Raw genomic sequence first — 23,480 nt, 5'->3', positions numbered from 1 at the left:
TATGCTTCGACTGCCTCAATTGCTACCCTGAAAGTTTTGAACATGTATTAGAATTAAATACTGAATGAAATGGGTTGCACATCAATGGGGGAACTTGTCTGTTGTGTTGGAAAGTGGCTTCATTGCAACCGAGCTTTTCACCAGCCTAAGAAGGCAATGCAGAACAACATACAGCAAAAATTGAACCCAGTGAAGATGGTTGTTTTCCTTAAGATGGTTGGAATGAGATTTCTTCTTCCTAAGAATTTTAATGCCTTGAATGCCAGAGATATGCAGTCCATCAGATTCCATTCTCTGTCATATACATCTTACGGCTGTGACAAGTCACATGGGGCATAATGAAAATGTTGATAGGGGGACTCAACATTAAAGTCCCCTGAATATTTCGTCCTTAAATTTTCTCCTACATTTTAGAACTTTTGTCATTTTACAGGCCCATCAGGAGTGGTGGAAAGGAGAAATCAGTTTTGGCAACTTTGCAATTTGTGTTCCTAAATTTACTTCTGCTTCTCTTCATTGATGGTGGGCTGTAGAGAAACGTCCAGGGCAATTGTTCTGATTTGTTTTTCTTTAATTCTATGAAGTTCAGCAGCTAAAGGGATGAGGATTACAAATAGGAATGCTTGAAAGAAATCACATTTCCTTCACAATAGAGTACATCCAAAACAAGGAATCTTAATTATATCACAGCAGTTTTTATTCTAACTACTTCCCAACCTGCTGTCCTTATGTATATCAGACTTACATACCTACAGTTCTTGGCCATATGAAACGCCAGTTGGGAGATTACGGGCACTGAACCTCAAATCATTTGTAGAGGGTACCATATGTAAAACTTGACCATACATTTAGAGACTTGTATCTGTTAAGTTTACATAAAACCTTATATGGTGTTTAGATCTCCAGGACATGATATTATCAAGGTTCCGAATGACAAACCCAACCAAAGTAAGCACGACCGAGATGATCCAATCTCTTAATGCAGAACTTAATATTGAGTACATCATTACGGCACTGATGAGGGCAAAACCAGATTTATCTATTTCCCGTGCAAACCCACATAGTTCAGGTTCTGCCCCTCTCCAATTAGAACAGGTCACATTGTCCAATTGAGTCTCCTGGTATTGTGAGAAAGTCTGTCTCTGATAAACACCTGCCAAAACGTCTTTGGTTCCCATGCTTGGCGTCTTGATATCTGCAACCTAAGTTCTATCTTCCCCCTTCCCTCCCCCATAGTTCGTAGGCAAGCTGAGAAGCGATAATAGTTGCAACAGAAAAAAGCGGGCTTTGAAGCTTCACAGATAGCTTCTAGTAGGATGGGCACAAGCTGTTGTATTTTAAGAAGCAAATTTTGGGGATTGCTGACAGCCAATGTGGTCTAGCAGTTAACGTAGTGGCTTGCACTGGTGAGACCCAGGTTCTAGTCCCTCCTCAATCACAGAAGTTTAAAGGTCAACTCTTAGCTCAGTAATTTTTCATTTTTTAGCCCAGCTTCCCCCACAAGGGCTGCTCTGGAGAATACAGGAGGAAACACACTATACTCCTGTCTTGAGCTCCTGTTTTAAAAGCAGGCTGAACATTGAACAAATAAATATGGATGATAATGGGAATATAAATAGTACCGTGAAATGGAAGCATGCTTTTACCAAGATTGTTTAGTTTGTTTTAACCAAGCATAAAGAGGGTAAACAAGAACTAGTTGAGTGGTTAAGGTGCCAGGATAGAAATTAGAAAATCTGAGTTTTAGTCTTGCCTTAAGTATAAAAGCCAACCAGGTGACTTTGAGTCAGTCTCTTTCAGGTCATGATATCAGGTTCAGGTGACAAGCTGTTCAGTCAATTCCTGTCACAACCAATGGATCAAACTTGGCTGATCTGGGAGAAAAAAACACTTGTGGGAAAAATGCTATGAAGAAAAAAAAATAGAGCACAAGGAGGAACAAAAAGATCTGTAGGGTCAAAGTTTGATATGCTGACTAAACACTTAAGAGTGCTATAAAGCACTATATCGGTCTAAGTGCTATTGATGTTGACTCTGGGTGATTGTACCCACCCTGTTTCTTTGGAAGTATTATGGAAGTGATTTATTCTTCAATTTTACTGAAATGTTTTCCGGTTTCCAAACTGAGTAAAGAGCCATGGAATTTCCAAGTAGGTGATTGCTCATCTAAATAGGGATAACAAAATAGTGATTGGCAGTTTCATTTCTGAGATTAACCAAGACCAGCTAGGTCCTGCCATCTGTTGAGATGGATATTTGAATAGGAAAGACCTGGTGTATCTTTTGTCTTATAACATCATAAATCCAGTTCTTTTGAAAGCCAGGTCATCTGTCCTGATTATGTAAATAAAGCAGAGGAAGGCAGGATATTCTATTCTATTCTATTCTATTCTATTCTATTCTATTCTAAAGCTTGAGAAAACAAGTATGTCATTCATGATGCTGCTTATAAGTGCCATGTGCTTAGAGCGCAAAGCAATGTTAGAGACCCCGCATACAGGGGTGGGATTCTACCAGTTCGCACCTATTCGCTAGAACCGGTTGTTAACATTCTAAGCAGTTCAGGGAACCGGTTGTTAGAAGAAATTACTGGCCTAATCCTGTAAGGAAGGCAGGAAGGAAACATTCTGGTGTTGCTTACAGAAACTGCTTCTCCATTAACCCTTATTACATTCTTGGCAGGACTAGACTTCCTGTCTCTGGAACTTCTCTGGAGGTTTTTTTCCTCCTTTGCTGGTACTTTGCTTGTGTGGAGTGACCATTGAAAAAAGTGACTTATGACTGTTTTTCACACTTACGACTGTTGCAGCATCCCCACAGTCACGAGAGGCCAGGCGAGGAGATGCGTGCCTTGATGTGAGTGATATTGAGTTGGCCACGCCCAGCCAATAACATGACCACCAAGCCATGTCCACCCAGTCACATGACCACCAAGCCACGCCCAGTAACTAAGCCATGCCCACAGAACCGGTTGTTAAAAAATTTGAATCCCACCCCTGCCCGCATACCCACTTCACGGTCTGTTTCTGTTGCTCCCCCCTTCTGGGAGGAGGTTTCAAAGTATTTCTAGCAGGACTACCAAGTTCTGTAACAGCTTTGTTCCCTATGCCCTCCGTCTGGTCAACTTGCAAGATTCGTTTCTCTTGCCTTGTACATGTATATATCCAAACTATAGACTGTGTTGTTTCTGTGTCATATAATTTATGTGGGTACATGCATAATTTTGTATTTGTTTATTTATCTTGTCATGTTTATGTTTATATTAGAGGTGGAGACCCTTTGAGAGCTATATGCAATGTAATTTCATTTTAATGAATGCTGATTAGTGTACATTCAAAGCGACAACAAAGTATTCTAAGATCGGGAAACCATAATGGAGTGTTTCTCAAACTTTCATTACCCAAAATTGCTTATCAAAAAGTCCTTTTTATGCAATGTAGGTAAAACACTTGTAGTCAATTTAGGCCCCGTTATAATTGGATAATGGATTCATTCTGTGTTACCCTAAGAAGTACTTTTAAACAATTTTGCATAATATATCCAGGTTTGGGATACACTGCTATAGTGTGTTAACTTTCTTATTCTCTTTATATACCTGTGCAAGCATAGTTTCTCACTAGGGAACCAATCAGGGTATGTGTATATGTGAAATATTGTATATCTGTGAAAAACATATTTATTTTCTTGCTATTTGTTTCTGATTAATTTAACAGACCACATACACTAGCAATATATCAAACAGGCTCTACAAAGAATTAATTCTGATTTTAACAATTGTAGCTAATTTGGGTTATGTTCACACTAGAACTTGCAGAAATATTGTTCATGATCATAATTGGGAAATGGATTTAGTGGAATTAATAATTAGATAAATGTTACACTTGTAGGGCAGCCAGGTATTCTTGGAGATAGCATTTTCTTACAGTAGCCACTCACAAATATGACTATATTCTTTGATTTTTAGCCTCGATGTTAAAGCAAGACAACACAATTAAATTATGTTCTCTCATACACACAGATGTCACCCATATACCCCCATACTGATTAGATTTTCACTAACCTTTTCCATTTACTGACACTCAATATTTCCACCCAGAATGTTGGCAGTTGAAAGTCTAAAACAGGATGTCTCAAAACCTGGCAACTTTACAATGTGTGGATTTCAGCTTTCAGAATTCCCCAGCCAGCTCTTGGTCTAAATTATATTGAGTTATTTTGGTCTCAGATACTAGTTTAAAATATCTTGAGGATACCATATATTAATCTTATATAGTTTCTAAGCACAAATCAAAAGGTCATAAATTTGAAGGAACTTCTGCCATGCCAAATGTCCTCAATGGTGTATTTATCATTAATTTTAACCTAGCTCTATAAAACATTTCCCACAGCCATAATTATACTCCTAGGAGCAATCTCTTTTTCTCCCCAACTACTATCCTGGAAATATTATTTAGGATAAAATAGAATAGAATTCTTTATTGGTCAAGTGTGGTTGGACACACAAGGAATTTGTCTTGGTGCAAATACTCTCAGTATGCATAAAAGAAAAGATACATTCATCAAGAATCATAAGGTACAACACTTAATGATAGTCACAGTGCCAAAGAAGCATTTGACTGCAATTAGCCTCCATTTTATTTTCTCTCGGGGCCAAAGGCATTCTTACTGCTAGAAGCTGCTGGATTGTTTAACACCATGCCATGTTCCCATTTAAAATACTATTATGACATAAAATCAGGCAGGTTGACAGAACATGGCAGGTGCCCAGGGAGATATCCACCAACATCCTGTTTCTTCCCCCAATCCATGATACAGAAAAAACAGATCTAAGGCTGAGATGATACTAGATGGCTTTAATTCACTGGTCTTTGCATCATCTTTTTTTCCATTCTTTGAGTTATGACTGTAATAGAGTCTGCCCATCAAGTCGTAACTCACGAGGGTCAGAAAGCAGATTGGAAACTGGAAGTAAATATCAAGGTTTTGGCAAAACCATTGTAGCACGCCGTCATGTGAGCGCAGGATGCTGCAAATGGCTGCAAATGCAGCCTGATTGCCACATGATTGGGGGGATGGTCGACCTTCAGATCTTCAAATTCAGGTCATACGCGCACACACACATACCCCATCGGTAGGTCCATCGGAACTTCAAATGGTTGCCGAGCAACCAGTGGTACATCAAGGGCTGTCTTTATATAAGAAAGGATATTTGTGTGTTCAGAGAATGCTGCACAGATGGGGATTTCCTATTAACTGCAATTCCCACATTGCAATTCTTGCACGTTATTGCTTCCTGACAGCCACTATTTTACTATGTTAAGAATAAGTTGAAGTGAAACTTTAAATCTTCCTTGTGAAGAAGAAGCTGAAATCGGAGCAATTAAAACTGTTTAGTCAGAGCAGGAATGACATTACAATGTTCACTCTGCACCTAGCTGTCGTTACAGTGCTGGACAATGTTCTCTGCTGAGTTGGAAGGAATACAGTACAAAGGTAAAGTGAGGTGTCAGGAAACGGTGAGCGCTAGAGGGGCGGGAGAGGGAAAAAATCTCATCCCTCTACCTCATGTGACTTTGGATAAGTGGCTCTCTTGCTTTTGACTGGGTGTTGCTTGTCAAGCTTCACCTCTGTGGGAAACATTTTCTGTGTCATGGATTCAGAACGTTGAGGAGAAGATCTGCATTTACTGCAATGATCATTGGGTGCCTGCTTCACAAAAAAGGGGGACCATGAACAATGGAAAAATTTAAAGGTTTTTATAGACACGGAAGGCTGCAACGTGGGAAATCCAATTTGCTACCCAGTTTGAACAACACTGGCCAGATCCTTGTCAATGTACCAGGGGTTAGTTCTATTGTTAGGCAAAATGAATCTTTCAGGAGGCAGCAGAGCTGGGGAGGTTCATTGTGAAAGAAACGGTGTTGGAAGAAATATTCTTCTGGGTTCAGTTCCAAGTGGGGAGAAAGACACTGAAAACATGGAGGCTGTTTGGAAAGATGGTTTAATGGTGGACAGGATCACATTCCTGGGAGCTCTTGGGAGAAGAAAAGGGAAGAGATGCTGAGAGTTCCTGGGTTTCATGCCCCTCTCTGGGCTTTGAACTACCTGGGGTTCAGGAAGAGTATCCTGATTGGTTGATGTCAGAGGTCATAGCTAGCTTGTCTGTAAACTAAGTTTGGTTGAAACTTGGTGGGTGATGCAATGAAGGGCAATTCAATGGCTCTGCCTGAAGGAGGTAGATCTTTGTTATGTAGCCCAGGCCTTAATGGCCCATTAACAGATATAACAAATTTCTGTCTCTCTGAGTTTCTACTTCTCTTTTAGGGGAAATATTCTGCCCTTTTTAAATATATCCTAAAATATTTCATTTTTCTAGGGGAGGAGTGGGTTATAACTTCCAGCAACAGAATGTGGAGTTCATTAGCTGATGGAAGGTTGGGGGTTCACTAGATTGCAACCTCCTTTTAAGTATTGCCTTGCACTGTGCTGTGAGCTGATGAGGAAGCTTCTATTTTGGGGGGGGTTAGATGGAATTTCAGGGGTGCCTTGTCTGGAACAGGGAGGGCAGTTATGACCTGATAGAAGCAGGAAAAGACATGCACGGGATTCGACCCTGATCATATCCAAAAGACAAGGAGGAAAGGGTGCAGTCTCTAAGCCCATTTTCTCCACCACGCTGGTCCAAAAATGCCAACTGTGTAGGCATGGAAATATGCTTTTAAAAATTGTGTGAGAAATTGTATTCCAACCCTCTGACATGATTTTTTATAATGCTATTTTTTTAACATGCCTTTCGTGAGTTTATTATTTCATATTGGTGATTTTTAATTGTTTCCTACTAGCCAGTTGTGGATATATAGTGCTTATTACTATGGGGTTAGTAAGAGAGTAGAAAAGAACTAAGATTATTGCAGCACATCCTGTCACAAAAAAAATTAATGATAGTGAAACAAAGGAAAATTGAAATGTGCAATAATGTGTTTATTTTCAGAACGAATAGAATAGAATAGAATACTTTATTGGCCAAGTGTGATTGGACACATAAGGAAATATACATAAAGAAAAGGCACATTCATTAAGAATCAAGAATCATAACGTACAACACTTAATGATAGTCATAGGGTACAATCAACAATCAAATCATACTAGGAAACAGTCAAATGGGAGGGGATGGGTGATAAGGAGTGGTGAGAAGATTAACAGTAATAGTAGTGTACACTTTGTAAATAGTTGGATAGTGTTGAGGGAATTATTTGTTTAGCAGAGTGATGGCTTTCGGGAAACAAATGTTCTGGTGTCTAGTTGTTCTGGTGTGCAGTGCTCTATAGCAGTGATCCCCAACTTTTTGATGCCGCTGCCCGGTACCGGCATCAGCTGGCGCCGCGCCCGGTACCGGCATCAGCTGGGCGCCGCCATCTTTTTGATGAAAAAGTGCTTCCGGCTTTCTACCGGAAAGCTCACGGAGCGCTGGCGCCGCCATCTTTTTTGATGAAAACGTGCTTCCGGTGAGCTTTCTACCCGGAAAAGCTCACCGGAAGCACTTTTCATCAAAAAAGATGGCGGCGCCCAGCAAGCCACGGCCCGGTAGGAGTTGTTCAGCGGACCGGTACGGTCCGCGGACCGGTGGTTGGGGACCCCTGCTCTATAGCATCGTTTTGAGGGAAGGAGTTGAAACAGTTTATGTCCAGGATGTGAGGGCTCTGTAAATATTTTCACAGCCCTCTTTTTGACTTGTGCAATATACAGGTCCTCAATTGAAGGCAGGTGGGTAGTAATTGTTTTTTCTGCAGTCCTAATTATCCTCTGAAGTCTGTGTCTGTCCTGTTGGGTTGCAGAACCAAACCAGACAGTTATAGAGGTGCAGATGATAGACTCAATAATTCCTCTGTAGATACTGCATGTAAAAAAGGATCTGAAGTGGTAGCAAGAAAAAAAAGATACCATTCTGAGAGCATCTTTTACCTTATTTTTCCACAAAGCAATATAGACCGAATTGGCAATCAAATAAACCAATACACATCTTTCTGGTTTTTAATCCTAATTACTGTGCTGCCATCTTCCTTATTTTGGGTGAAATTCAGGACCAGCTTCATTAAATTATAATCATTTTTTTATTTTGTCACAAGAGGGTGCTGCAATACATGGCCATAGCATTTTATGCTTACTTTAAAAAAAAGATATTGAGACTAAAGTACAGAGAAGAGCAACCAGGATGATTAGGGGACTGGAGACTAAAACATATGAAGAACGGTTGCAGGAACTGGGCTTGGCTAGTCTAGTAAAGAGAAGGACCAGGGGAGACATGATAGCGGTCTTCCAATATTTGAGGAGCTGCCACAGAGAGGAGGGGGTCAAGCTATTTTCTAAAGTGCCTGTAGGCCAGACAAGGAATAATGGATAGAAACTGAACAAGGAGAGATTCAACCTGGAAATAAGGAGAAACTTTCTGACAGTGAGAACAATCAACCAATGGAATAGCTTGCCCTCGGAAGTTGTGGGAGCATCATCACTTGAGACTTTCAAAAAGAGATTGGACTCCCATCTGTCAGAAATGGTGTAGGGTCTCCTGCTTGGGCGGGGCGTTGGACTAGATGACCTACAAGGTCCCTTCCAACTCTGATTATCAGTTATATCTGTTATATCTGTTATTTGTTATATCTGTTACTTTTTCTTTTTAGGTTTGAGAATTCTCATCCTTAAAAACAGAGTTCAGTACTACAAACAGAATGGATGCCTGCCTGCCTAAACACTATTTTTCTTTTTAAAGAAGTTATTTTCAACTATCACCTTCGATCAGTATGAGGCTAATTATGTTTTTGCCCATTAGGAGGGATAAAATTAGAAGAGAAATGTAAAAAAGATCTAATAGGCCAACATTTCCAATCCAGTCTCTAAGAAGTTCTTTAACCATATGTAAACATATAATGTACACATTTTTTAATTTGTATTAATATTTCTTGCCAGTCATCCTTCTATTGCAGAGCTGTGTGGAGTTGTCCAGTGACCTTCCAAATTATAGACCTGGTGACCTTGGCCAGTCTAACCAAAAATTAGTCCTAAAAAATGATTCTTTTTAAAATTGAAATTGGAAATGCCATTGTTGCAACCATTTCTATGTTATTGAAAACATGAAATTCTACTCTATGTTTGAATGTAAATTTAATGAAAGCACAATAGGGAAATGAGCAACTGGCAAGTCGTGTTGATATACTATCTCTTGTAAACAGTTATGATGGTTTGAATTAGTCATTTTTTTCTAGAGTTCTATTTGCACAATTGATAAACCAGATACTTCTGGAACATTTGTAAGTGGGGCAGAAAAGAAATTAATCAATCGCAGCCTTTGGAATATTTGATAAAGAAAGCAACCTAAGGACCTTGGAAACATGTGACCTGTAAATTCTTTTTTGCATTACCCAGAGACCTTTCCAACTACAACTGCTTGAAAACCAATGGCAGCTTTGCTACCGTTATTAAGTGGGAGAGGCACAAAATTTGTAGCAGGGTTAGGGTTAAAGAGAACAGAATGTTAAATAATTCATTTTTATTGTCTTCACAGAATGGAGAAAATTAATAAGACAACTGCATTCAGGACAGGCAAGCCAGAATATCTTTTTTTTTAAATAAAGCATTGTGTTGTGGAATTTTTGGTGTCCTCAAAGCTCTTGCACTAATGATGTTACCTAATTGGCTAATACAATCAAGTTTAAGGAACACCAAGAACTTCTCAGTTTAATACTGAATAAAAGTCTCCTCAACTGAAAGCAAAATGTTATTTATTGCCCCTTGAGCTTAGTTCAGAGAACAACAAATGAGGATGATCAAAAATTTTAAAATGAATTTATTTTAAAGAGAGATGGAAGAAACTGCCTTGGCATATTCGAAAGAAGACTTGATCACACTTTTCTAGTACCCCAGGAGGGTTACATAGAATTGCATGTCCCGTTACTCCCAGTTAGTTCATGAAATCATAACATTAAATTATAGGAAGACAGCTTCAGGTGTTAGGAAATAACCTTGTCATTGGACAAGGTTGGGCAATCCATTAGTCAAGAAACAGCTTTAACTGGGATACCTGCAACAAGCAGAAGTGTGTGGATTTGATGATCCTTTCCATATCTATGATAGTTGAATTCCAATGGCAAGAATTGAAATCTCTGTCTTGCCTCTGTTATGTATAGCCAGTAGATGGAGCAAATAGCTAATTTTTTCTCTCCACTACATGAGTGATGCAGTGTGATTTCCTGTACCTATGCCAATAATTTACCTACCTTTTTACATGTAACTGTAACTGCGGAGTATGGCAACAGATTGATTTTGTCAGAATTTATGTCCTTGAGTCATTGATAAGCGCACATTTTTTTTGTAGAGGCTGAAATTAGAAGTCACATCTTTAAAATCTGTGGGCAGAGTGATATTTGTTTGATAGTGCTGCTATCCCTTTCGTTTTCCAAGGAACATTAACATTTCTGGATAGAAAAAAAATATTAAGTGCATTTGTTGGGGTGCTTCTTTATATACTTGATGATAATGACCCTTCAAGTTGGTGTTGACTCCTGGCAATTGCTTGGACAAGTCTCTGAAATTTCTTGGCAATATTTCATTTCAAGAAGTATTTGGCATTGCCTGCTTCTTACTGCTGGTAGAGAGTGACTGGCCCAAGGTCACCCAGTTGGCTTCATCCTTAAGACAGGACTAGAATTGATGGTCACCCAGTCCGTCGCCTGGTGCTTTAACCACTACACCATTCTGGTTCTCTAATATACCCTTCCTTCCTTCCTTCCTTCCTTCCTTCCTTCCTTCCTTCCTTCCTTCCTTCCTTCCTTCCTTCCTTCCTTCCTTCCTTCCTCTTTCCTATAATAAAGGGAAGAGGAAAAATACCCTGCCTTAAATATAAAATATAGCACATGCAATTAATGTTCATATCCTCCTATCTCAAGCCAAGACACTCTACTGTTTTGTCCTTTGCTATCTTGTTTTCTCTGGGCCAAACAGAAGAGCAATTCTGATGCTTCTTGAGTGCAGCTGTTTTGCCTTCTTCCTTTGTCACATGAAGCTGATATGATAACATGAAGATCAGAAATGGGTGAAATGTTGGTTGATTCCAGAATTGGCCCACAAGAGGGTTGCTGGCCAGCTCAAGGAAGCAGAGCTTATAGATGTTCTTGTGATGGTGCAACATCATGTTGTGAGTTTGAGTGACAAACCTAACGTGAGGAATTTGAAAGATAGATTGCAAAACCAATGTAACCGTGTCTCATCAGGATATTCAATTATTTCCTGTGACTTGAACAAAATTGGGTGCCTCCTCAGGTCACGTTGGACATATTAATCAGTTTCTGACTGATAACACATTTCTAACATTACCTAAGAGCAATTTTAAAGGCTAGGGTTAATTAAGTAATTATTACTGCTTGTCGTTTTTGTGCAACCTTTTCCTCCGATCTTGCAGTTTCTAAACCCACCCTCTCACCCACATTTGGTATTTAATATATTATGAACTGGAAACGAGTCCACGGATTATTGAGTCATAATAAAAGTGCCAAGTATTTAATGTTCCAAAATAGATAATAATCAGACAAGAAAGATTTAATAACCCCCGTGCCAAGATTGATAGATAAAGAGACAGAGTAATAGTTATTTTATTCTGTTAGACGGGTAGATATTAACATGGCTCAGTATTGAAACAATATTAGGGATGTTAAGTGAATGTGATTTGCCCCCTGAACATAAAAACGGCATTTTGCAGAAATTATGCATGGCTGACCCTCAGCACATCTTTTAGGAAGAGAACAATGTGAACCCTAAGGATCTCTTCATTCTCAGAGAGATCCTGAGAATGAAACCACCATGGCATGGAGACTGCCTGAAGTTCTAGCAGTGGCATCTTCTCTTTCCAGATGACCAGGAAAGCTTCAGCTTTGATGTTTGGGGTGAGACATCTGAGTTGAGAGTGTTCACTGTGCTGTTCTTATTCTGTTTTCCAGAATAAGTTGTCCTAATGTCTTGTTGTGATGAGTCCCAAGGACTCAACAGTTGAGAAGAACTTCATTGCAATCTGCTTTTCTCTGCTCTTCAGCCACAAGGTTTGATGCTGTCTTCATGGAAAGTAATGGGAGTTACTTTCAAGATAGCAACTGATCTCAGTTCGGAGTGCTTGTATCACCATCACCACTGTCAGCCAACCTCAAACCAAGCTTAGTGACTAGAAGAACCACTATTTCGTTCTCTTTCAGAGCTGAAACCTCATGGATTTTTAAAAGTGTTGCCATAGGAATGTTGCCCTTTGAATGTTCCTATGTATGAAACTGAAAAAGGAAAAGATGTGGTGTTCAGAGCATGGAAAAAAACAGAAGTACTGCAGACAAATAATGATTGATGGGGGCATGTGGGAGTTCCACAAGCTTCTCACCTCAATCAACTGGTCTTTCCATGAGATCAATATCCTCAGACCCAAAAATAACAAATCAATGAAACCATATCAGTGAAGTGTCCAGCCCCATTGCAACCCCAACCAAAATGGCCCTTGTCTCTCAAGGAAAGGGGCAGTCTTGCAGGCTCTTTTTACATATGATGTAACATGTGCACCTAGGACAGGGGTCCCCAAACTTGGCAACTTTAAGACTTATAGACTTCAACCCCCAGAATTCTCCAGCTAGCTATGTCTTAAAGTTTGGAGGTCTCTGACCCAGGAGATATTCTTCTGCTAGAGGATGGAAAATATTTGTTAGCCTTAGTCTGACTTCAGCCTGCCTCAGAGTGCTCTGATGAAAAGATAGAGGCTCCAGCGTGAGCACATACCTTGCCAAGTCATTGATAACTCATAGTGTGGTAACCAAGATGAATGGATGATCCTTGAAAGCTACCTGAAATTCGAGGTCAGAATGATGTTGGAAGTTATAACTCACCCCTCTCTTAGAAAAATGAAATATTTCCCCTAAAAGAGAAGTAGAAACTCAGGCAGAAACTCACCACCCTCCTTTGCTAACGGGCCATTAAGGCCTGGGGCAGTTTATTCTACATAACAAAGATCTACCCCCTTCAGACAGACCCATAGTAGGAATCCCAAAGCCTTTTCATTACATCATCATCCAGCAAGGCTCAACCAAGCCTGGGGCTTAGGACAGCTTACAGAGTTGCCCCTGCATGGCCCCATGGGAGTCTGACAACCAATCAGAATACAAGGTCAAATTCAAATCCCAACAGAGGGCATGAAACCAAGGGACTATCCGCATTTCTGCCCTTTTTCACCCAGGAGCTCCCAGGCGTGTGATCCTATCCACCATTAAACCATCTTTCCAAGTAGTCACCCTGTTTCCAGTATCTTTTTCCCCACTTGGAACTGAACCCAGAAGGATATTTCTTCCAACAATGATAACCTCATTCTATCACACTGTTACTAGCCTGCAATACTCTCATTCATTTTACAGAATAACAAAAACATAGGCTGGAATCCTGAAGGTGGCATCCTATCTAATCTCTAAGAATTTTCTAGTGAATCTTTTCCCCCCCGGTCATGTTTTCAAAACTTCTGAAATGACACCTTACAACATGAGAATGAATGCATGATCCCCATTGGCAATGCTCATCAAACCGGGCCACTTATTAAAACTGACAGTTGGAAAGTGCCTCTAAATTTGTTTTTGGCTCTGCTTCCAGAATGCTACACTTTTTGCTTTAAACGCCTTTGCTTCTGAGAATCCTCCTCAGAAACCAAAGCAGAAGATACATACATACATACATACATACATACATACATACATACATACACTACATACTATACATATATATATATATATATATATATATATATATATATATATATATATATATATGGTATTCAGCTTTGTTCGGGTATTTTCCCACGTCGTTATAGTTGTGCTTTTAAAGTTGTAGCAACTTTTTGGCAGAATCTCATCTGCCATCATCAGAATCTCATCTGCCATCATCAGGCTTCTGGTTGTGTCCGTCTGTTATATACACACTGTTATATATATGTATGTATGTATGTATGTATGTATGTATGTATGTTATACACACACACACACACACACATACATATACATATACACACCATCTGAATATATATATATATTTATATATATTTATATATATATATTATATATATTATATATATTATATATATTTATATATTTATATATATATATTATATATATTATATATATATATTATATATATATATATATATATATATATATATATATATATATATATATATATATATATATATATATATATATATATATATCTACTTTGGGACAAGATAAAACAACTTACAACTTGGAGAGCTGATTCTGAAGGTATTTACAAACAGGAAAAATTATTGAAAAATTAAAGAAATTAGAACATGACAAGAAAACCCCAACAACTCACAACAACACCTGAAACAATTAGTGCACAACGTTTCCAACAGAGAACTCACCAAAACAGAAACAGATGTCCTAACCAAAGGATTCAATTATGCTATAGCACCCCAAAAATCCCCACAGAATCCATCATATGTGCAGTAGAATCCAGCCTAACTAAATTAAATACAGATGAAGCTGATAAAATAAGACACCAAGTTACCAACATCTTATGCACAAGCAAACCACCAAAAAGCAACTTACAGAAAAATGAAATCAAAGCACTACAAACCCTGAAAAGAGATAGCAGCATAATCATCCTCCCAGCAGACAAAGGGAATGCCACTGTAGTAATGGACAGAAAAGACTACGAAACAAAATTGACAGACCTACTCCAAGACTCCACATACAAACCCATAAACACTGACCCAACCACATATCTGGAAAAATTAACCAAGAAGAAAATTATAACCAGCCACATAAGCAAAGAGATCCAACACATGATCATACCCAGAGAGAAATCTTCCAGATGCCCCAAACTATACGGCCTCCCAAAAATACACAAAGAAGGCATACCTCTCAGACCCATAGTCAGCTCCAGAGGAGCACCACTACAAAACCTAGCTAAACACCTAGCAAAAGAGCTACAGCCCCATGCTGAAACAGCAGCTTCTCATGTAAAAACTCATACCACTTCTTGGAAATGATCAAAGATCTACACGTGGAGCAAGAAGATCTGCTTGTAAGTTTTGACGTGGTTTCACTATTCACTCAAGTCCCGATAAAAGAGACCCTTGAAATCATCAAAAATAAATACCAACCAGCTAAACACCTCATGGAACTAACAGAACACTGCTTAACCAACACATATTTCATATACAAAGGACAAAGATACAAACAAATAGAAGGAGCTCCCATGGGATCACCACTGTCACCTGTCATTGCAAACCTGTTCATGGAAGAATTAATCCAGAGCCCTGGCCAATGCCACCCTCAAACCCAAACTATGGTTAAGATACATCGATGACACATTCGTGATTTGGCCCCATGGACAAGAAAACCTAAACAATTTCCTAACACACCTAAACAGCGCACACCCCAAAATCAAGTTCACCATGGAAACAGAAACAAACAAACAACTACCATTCCTAGATGTACTAATCTACAAAAAACAGATGGCACACTAGGACACACCATATACCAGAAGAAAACCCACACCAACCGCTACCTCAACGCCCAATCCCACCACCACCCAGCACAGATAAACTCCGTGGCTAAAACACTAATTACCAGAACCAAACGCCTGGCAGACAAGACACACATTAAGACTGAACTATGCACCCTGACTAAAGTACTGACAGCCAACGGCTTCCACAAAAGCAAAATCACCAGCTTGATCCACAAAAACACACTGAAACATAATAGAGACCCAGAAGATGAACAGACCTATGGAACAGCTGTCCTGCCCTACATAAGAGGTACTACAGACAAAATTAGTAAGGTACTACACAGACATCACATCAGGACTGCCTTCAAAACAGACAGAAAAATAGCAGCCATCCTTAGCAACCCCAAAGATAAAATTGACCTGGAAAACCAAGGCATATACGAAGTCCCCTGTGCATCATGCCCGGCCACATACATTGGACAGACCAATAGAAGAATAAGCACCCGCCTGGATGAACACAAAAATGCAGTCAAAAAGCTGGAACACACTTCTCACTAGTCCAACACATGGAAGCCACAGGTCATAGCATCAACTTCAATGGCACCAAAACCCTGGCCACTATAGAAAACCCTAATCACAGAATCATCAGAGAAGCCATAGAGATTGAAAAAAGACCAGAAAGCATGAACAGAAGAGATGATTCCACCAGGCTGTCAATCATTTGGAAGCCTGCACTCACAAACAAAAAAATCTCCACACCACAAGCCAGGCAAACACCTGGGCACAAACAGATCCCCCTGATACCTCCAGCTCAAACACACCCCAACCAGGCACCCAGATGAAACCCAGCTTCCTAACTAATGATAGCCGTCCATTTACCCGAAGCCAAGCTGCACTAAAGGCCTCCATTAAAGCAACACAATGCTGCCAGCCAATCAAGATACAAAAAGAGCCAAAAACAGACAGAAGATATTAGAGACACCAATCAAGCAGAACACAGCAAACTCCGAGACCAATAAACACAGACCAAGACTCCCAACCAATCAGGATGAAGAAAAAACCATTCTGGCACAGCAATAGGCTGCCCCAAATTCAAATCTGAAACTACTGTAAAAGTCTGACTCACAGACGGACACAATACAGAAGCCTGATGATGGCAGATGAGATTCTGCTGAAACGTTGCTACAACTTTAAAAGAACTACAATGACGTGGGAAAATACCCGAACCAAGCCGAACACCATATATATATATATATATATATATATATATATATATATATATATATATATATATATATATATATATATATATATATATATATATATATATATATATATATATATATATATATATATAAATACCATCCGAATATATATATATATAATATATATAATAATAATATATTATATATATAATATATATCTATATCTATATATCTATATCTATCTATATCTATATCTATATCTATATCTAATCTATCTAATCTATATATCTATATATCTATATCTAATCTATATCTATATCTAATCTATATCTATATCTATATCTATATCTATCTATCTATCTATCTATCTATCTATCTATCTATCTATCTATCTATCTATCTATCATCTATCTATCTATCTATCTATATCTATATATCTATATCTATATCTATATCTATATCTATCTATCTATCTATCTATCTATCTATCTATCTATCTATCTATCTATAACACACATAACTGTCATAAAGCTCGATTGTGATCTTTACTCCCCGTTTCTCTTCTAAATTAAATGCCATTAATACAATTCTTTAATACAATTAATACAATTCTTTTCGGTGCCATTCCTATGCCATCCTTTTTCTGCCTGCTCTTCAGCTGCGAAATCCAGTCTGTTGTAACACACACACACGAGTCAGGGCGAAGGATAGCTCATCCAAAGATAAACATTTGGCGGAAGAGAAGGGAAATTCCTCAGCCCCGTCCCTCCCGGTTACTTTTTTTTCAAGAGAAAAAGGAACTGAACTGGTTACTTGCGGGAAGTTTTCTTTTCCTTACGTCATCCACGGGAGCACATTTAAAAGGGACTTGAGGCATAACAACAGCTCCAGTAGACCAAGAGCACAGCGACCGCGAGGGCTCCGACTGCAATGGAAATCAGCACACACAACGGAAGCGCGCTGCTTTGTTGTGATGATTCGCCAAACGTGCTGGCTCTCCAGCCTCTCTGGGACTTTGTCCGAAGGCGGGAGGACTTGATTAAGTCTCCGTTCTTCCCGGCGCTGTTCAACTTTGTAATCTATACGGCTTTCTGCTCGCCTTTTCTCGCTCTGGATTTGTTAAGCCGTCGGATCTCCGTCTTGAGGAAATATAAAATCCAGCCGCAGACGTCGCCTACCCTGCAGATGGTGGTTCTTTGCTTGGCCCAAAGCATCTATCACCACCTCGTGTGCATCTTCCCCGTGACTGTTGCGCATTGGTACTGGAAGCCGGTGAGCCTGCCCAGCATCGCTCCCGAGGTACCAGCGCTTCTCCTGCAGCTCGCTGCTTGCCTGCTGCTGTTCGACTTCTTCTCCTTTTTGTGGCATTTGCTCCATCACAAGGTGCCATGGCTCTACAAAAATTTCCACAAGGTCCACCACAAGCACGTCTCTACCTTCGCTCTCACCACCCAGTATGCCAGCGTTTGGGAGCTGCTCTGGCTGGGTTTCTTTGCTGTCCTTGGTCCAATGCTGTTGAGGTGCCATCCATTGACAGAAATGACTTTCTTCTTGGCCAACATCTGGTTGTCAGTAGAAGATCATTCTGGCTATGACTTGCCCTGGTCAACCCACAGACTGGTGCCTTTTGGCCTGTATGGAGGAGCTCCTCATCACGATCTCCACCACCTGAAGTTCAAGTTCAACTATGCACCTTACTTTACACACTGGGACCGGTTATTTGGGACTCTTACTCAGGCTGTGAATCCAAGCAAAGTCAAAGTCAACCAAGACTGATTTTTTTAAAAAAAAAAATCTCCATCTTTCACCTTATCTTTCCCGGAGCCAATATTTGGAAAGTCTGGTGTGAAAACAAACTGAGGAAATTTGCACTGAACTTATTTATGCGAATATATTTATAAAGATGTTAATATTTATAGTTTGGGATTTGATTGTAATGACACAAACTGTGTGAAAGAGAGAAAAACAATGGGTTTTTTTGGGGGGGGGGGGGAGAGGATATCTCTGCTTTTATAAAGCTGCTATACATAATTGACTAATATATACATCTGCTGGCTGAAGATCCATATTTATATAATTATATATTACATATATAATTCCTATGGAATTTGTCTCATCTTCACATTGAGGGAAAAAAAGGCTTCTTTTTATAAATGTTTCTATTTGTTTGCTAACCTGAAAGTAGCACTGATCTTTTGTCCTGTGAAATTTAAGTTATTGATATATTATTTTTATAATGGTGAAATAAACCAGAATTTGATATTATTCTATTTCTGTTGTCCTATGTACTTTGTGAAAATATTAGAATGGGTTAATGTGGGTGATCGGCTTGTTAATTCAGAACATGATGCCATATGTGTGTGTGAGTGTGGGTTTATATAAAAAAATAACATTTCACAGGTAAAGAATTACAATATTGGAGAAGGAAAAGAGTTGTGTCTTCGCATTTTGGGATTTCTACTTGCACTTTTTTTTTTCTGTTCAGGAACGCAGGAGCAAGAATTATAGTATCCTCCTGCTGCTTCTGACAGTCTATCCTGCTAGAATTCCCACCACCTTATTCTGCAATAGAGAATAGAATAGAATAGAATAGAATAGAATAGAATAGAATAGAATAGAATAGAATAGAATAGAATAGAATAGAATTCTTTATTGGCCAAGTGTGGTTGGACACACAAGGAATTTGTCTTGGTGTAAATACTCTCAGCATACATAAAAGAAAATATACATTCATCAAGAGTGGAGAATCATAAGGTACAATACTTAATGATAGTCATAGGGTACAACAAGCAATCAATCATACTAAGAAACTGTCAATATAAATCGTAAGGATACAAGCGACAAAGTTACAGTCATGCAGTTACAAGTGGGAGGGGATGGTGATAAGGAGTGATGACAAGATTAACAGTAATAGTAGTACAGTCTCCCCTCTCTTTTCTTTTAGACATAATCAGTGATGGGATTCAGCCAGTTTGGTTGTTAACTTTCTGAGCAGTTTGGCGAACTGGTTGTTGGAAGAAATCATTAGGGTGGACAACCGGTTGTTAAATTGTTTGAATCCCACCACTGGACATAATGCATTCAAAAATGCCATACAGCAGCACCAAATTCAATATATTTCTATGGCAAAATATGGAGAGTGTTTTTGGAGATGGGGTTAGATGGAGGATCAGAGCCCTAAATCCTTCTTTCTAAGTATTTGTGTCTACTTAATGATGTGTTACCACGAGTATACAGGTAGTCCTTGACTTACAACAGTTCATTTAATGACCATTCAAAGTTACAATGGCCCTGAAAAAAAGTGACCTATGACCATTTTTTCACACTACTTTTGCTGCATCCCCACGGTCACATGATCAAAATTCAGGTGATTGGTAACTGACTCGTATTTATGACGGTTGTAGTGTCCCGGGGTTATGTGATCTCCTTTTACGATCTTCTGACGAGCAAAGTCAATGGGGAAGCTGGATTTACTTAACAACCATATTACTAACGTAACTACTGCAATGGTTCACTTAACAACTGTGGCAGGAAAGGTTGTAAAATGGGGCAAAATGCCACTTAGCCAATGTTTCATTTAGCAACATACGTTTTGGGCTCAGTTGTGATCGTAACTCGAGGACTATCTGTATACACAGTACAACCATCCCAAACTTTTCTCAGCAAGATTTGGCATTTCACTGTTCCAGAAAAAAATAAATTCAAAATTCTATACTGTGGTTATGCACTACTTGTTTAAAATACACAATACTGTAAAAAAACAAGTCCTACATTAACAGAACGTGAGAAGAATATTGGGAATTTCCCTGTATCACAATTTTCAAAAGTGACTAATTTCATTTTACACACCAGAAGGTAATAAATGTAATTTAAATTTACACCGTGCTACATTTAAAAAAAAGTTTCTGAGGTTTTTTGGTGTTGTTTTTTTTTATATAATGGAGTCTGGAACAGAGAATAATTTTACAATTTGGGTTCTGGATTTCTGTCTTGGTTTGAATTTAGGAAAGAACCTTCTACAGTCATCAAATTGTAGACTTTTCTTACATTCCTTTGGGCCACCATACAGATGGTTATTGTCTGTAGCAAGGGTAGTAAACAGTTACACATACACATATATGCACATATACCAGGGGTGAAATTCAAATTTTTTCCCTATCAGCTCTGTTGGCGTGGCTTGGTATACTTGGTATAATAGTAATATCAACCAGGGGTGAGTTTTTCCTGATTCAAATCGTCCCTACCACCTCCCATGAGGGGGGCCAAGGTGGTTGAATTTCACCCCGACAAATACATATAGACATCATTTAATTTTGGAGGGCTGAAGAGGCATAGGGTGTGGTGTCGTATATATTATCAAGACAGAGTAGAGCAATATTTCAGTGGTGCTAGGGAATTTGGGGCTAGGCGATAAACTCACAGAAAAAATTATGCCATCTAAAATGGCATGTTTGACAAATTTCATGCTGTGCTTTTAGGAGGCTTTAGTGACTATGAAATGGGGACAGGGTCTTACATTGCCCATTCCTGCCATAGTAGGGTTGAGCTGCAGAATACACATTTTCCCCTAGAATCTCTCAATTTCTAAAATTTCCAGTTTGAAAGATATGATTACAGAAGTTGGACAACGTACAGTATCTGCCTATGAAGTTAGGCATCTGTTACAATTGGAATAGAACATATTGCTCTGTCTAGGAAGCCTAATCTAATGGGGGAGGGGTGTCTCCTAACTTTCTAAACAAAGTACAACCAAAACATACATACTATGACATTATTATAACACCTGTAAACCAAAGAAGCTCGGGTTTAGAGAAATTTAGGTATGTTTTGCCAGCTTTGCATGTCATTAAGCTGTTTCACACAAATCGATATATGTGGGCTTTCAAGATGGCTGTTGATGTGCATTCCTAGCCATTACTGATGCTAGGACCTGAAGTTGGGAACATGAGGGATCATTTGACCTGTGCCTCAAGCTTAAAAGGGATCAGAAATGTAGACAATTTTTGTGTGTTTTACTTCAAATATTTCAGTTATGCCTGGCCTCCAAAAGTGGATGTTTTGCAGCCTGTTTGGATCTGTACAGTCTTATAATTATAAGTGAAGAATCACATAACTGAGGTAATATATATTACTTTTGACCCTGCATTTCCTGTCAGAAGCTTGACTTGTGTATATTTCCACAACCCTATGAGGTAAATTAGAGCTGAGAAAGAATGACTGGCTCATAGTTGTAATGGTGAAATGACACGAGATCTAGAACCGAGTACCGACAAACATGGCTGAAAAATCACCACCATGTCTTTTTGACGTTTTGTAACATTGCAACCTCCTTCTTCCTTACAAGCTAGTCCTTGATTTAGGACTACAATTTGAGGCCAAAATTTCTGTTGCTAAGTGAGACAGATGCTAAGTGATTTTTGTCCCATTTTATGGCCTTTCTTGCCACTGTTGTTAAGTGAATCACTGCAGTTAACAATATGGTTGTTAAGTGGAACTGATTGCCCCATTGACTTTGCTTGTTAGAAGATCACAAAAGGGGTTCATGTGACCTCAGAATACAACTGTCATAAATAGGAATCAGTTGCCATGCGTCCAAATTTTGATCATGTGGCCATGGGGATGCTGCAATGGTTGTAAGTGTGAAAAAAAGTCATAAGTCCATTTTTTTCAGTGCTGTTGTAACTTTGGTTACTAAATGAACTGTTGTAAGTCAAGGACTACTTGTATCTAGGATTTTAGTCTGCTCCAATCAGTCTGGGAGGCTTAAAATTTCTCCATATGGCATTTAATATTACAAGCACAATGTACAATAAACAAAAATATTTTGTAATCAACAGTCTGCTTTCTCCCTCCACCTCCTGAAGCCAATTCCTCATGAGCAACATTCAATCTTCTGCCCTGTTCTTGAAGAGAGCTACATCTCCATTGCCCTCTGAAACACCAATAGGGCTGGCTTGTCCTTATTCCTTGGGCTAAGCTAGTGTCTCTCAACCGTGGCCACTGTAAGCTGTGTGGACTTCAACTCCCATAATTCCCCACTTCAATTCCTAGCATGGACGAATGGTTGCAGAAGTTGATGGAGTTGACGGAAATGGCAAAGCTGACTACTTTGATTTAAGAAAAGAACATAAGTACTTTTGTTTCCACATGGAAACCACTTCTGAACTTCGTGCTTGATGTGGAAAAGAATGTAACTCTAACTTTGGGTTTTACAGATTAGATTGATAGGTCTTTATAGAAATGACTTGTTCAAACTATTATGGAAAAGCAAAAAGCTGTGATCTGATGTTAACGCCTTATTTTACTGTAACAGAGAGAATCGGAAGTCAATGCCCCTACCTTTCCTCACTTCACTTCCCCCTTTCCCCTTCCCCCTCTTACTGTTCTTCTATTTACTTTTGTATTTTATAATACTCTATAACTTAAGAAAAAAAAAATCTGATTCAAGCAATACTGGGCTAAGCAATTCCAGAGAAGAAGGGATAAGGTAATTATGAGTCAACAAGATGGTTCATTCTTTTGAGTTACAGTGTACAATTTCATTTTTGCCACTTCTAAGGACAGAAAGCCAAAGGGAGTGGGAAGAGGTGGAGCTTTGGTTTCCACTAGCAGATAAACATGATTCATGAGGGTATGAATGCTAAGTAGAAGCAACTCCTTGGCACGCGGTAGTAGATGACACCTCAATCTGAGAGGACCTATTGCTCAATGAGCCGCTGATACAATCAACATGAGATCATA

General features: G+C 39.1%; 1 protein-coding gene across 1 annotated transcript; it reads left to right on the top strand.

Moving 5' to 3' along the window:
* The first annotated feature begins 17,566 nt into the window (after positions 1-17,566).
* Positions 17,567-19,009, top strand: CH25H (cholesterol 25-hydroxylase). The gene has a single exon (XM_087964159.1). It carries the CDS (start codon positions 17,670-17,672, stop codon positions 18,513-18,515), a length of 846 nt encoding a protein of 281 aa, XP_087820285.1. The 5' UTR covers positions 17,567-17,669; the 3' UTR covers positions 18,516-19,009.
* The last annotated feature ends 4,471 nt before the right edge of the window (positions 19,010-23,480 follow it).

This window comes from Notechis scutatus, chromosome 4 (assembly GCF_049901735.1).
Source record: "Notechis scutatus isolate UNSWTSFEM ecotype Mainland chromosome 4, rNotScu1.2, whole genome shotgun sequence".
Taxonomy (NCBI): Eukaryota; Metazoa; Chordata; class Lepidosauria; order Squamata; family Elapidae; genus Notechis; species Notechis scutatus.
Note: the sequence above shows the minus strand (reverse complement) of the source record. Positions and strands in the feature narration are given on the sequence as shown.

Bases quoted from the DNA above. Each gene is read 5' to 3' on its own strand.
- CH25H (XM_087964159.1), top strand. From the start codon at position 17,670: ATGGAAATCAGCACACACAACGGAAGCGCGCTGCTTTGTTGTGATGAT.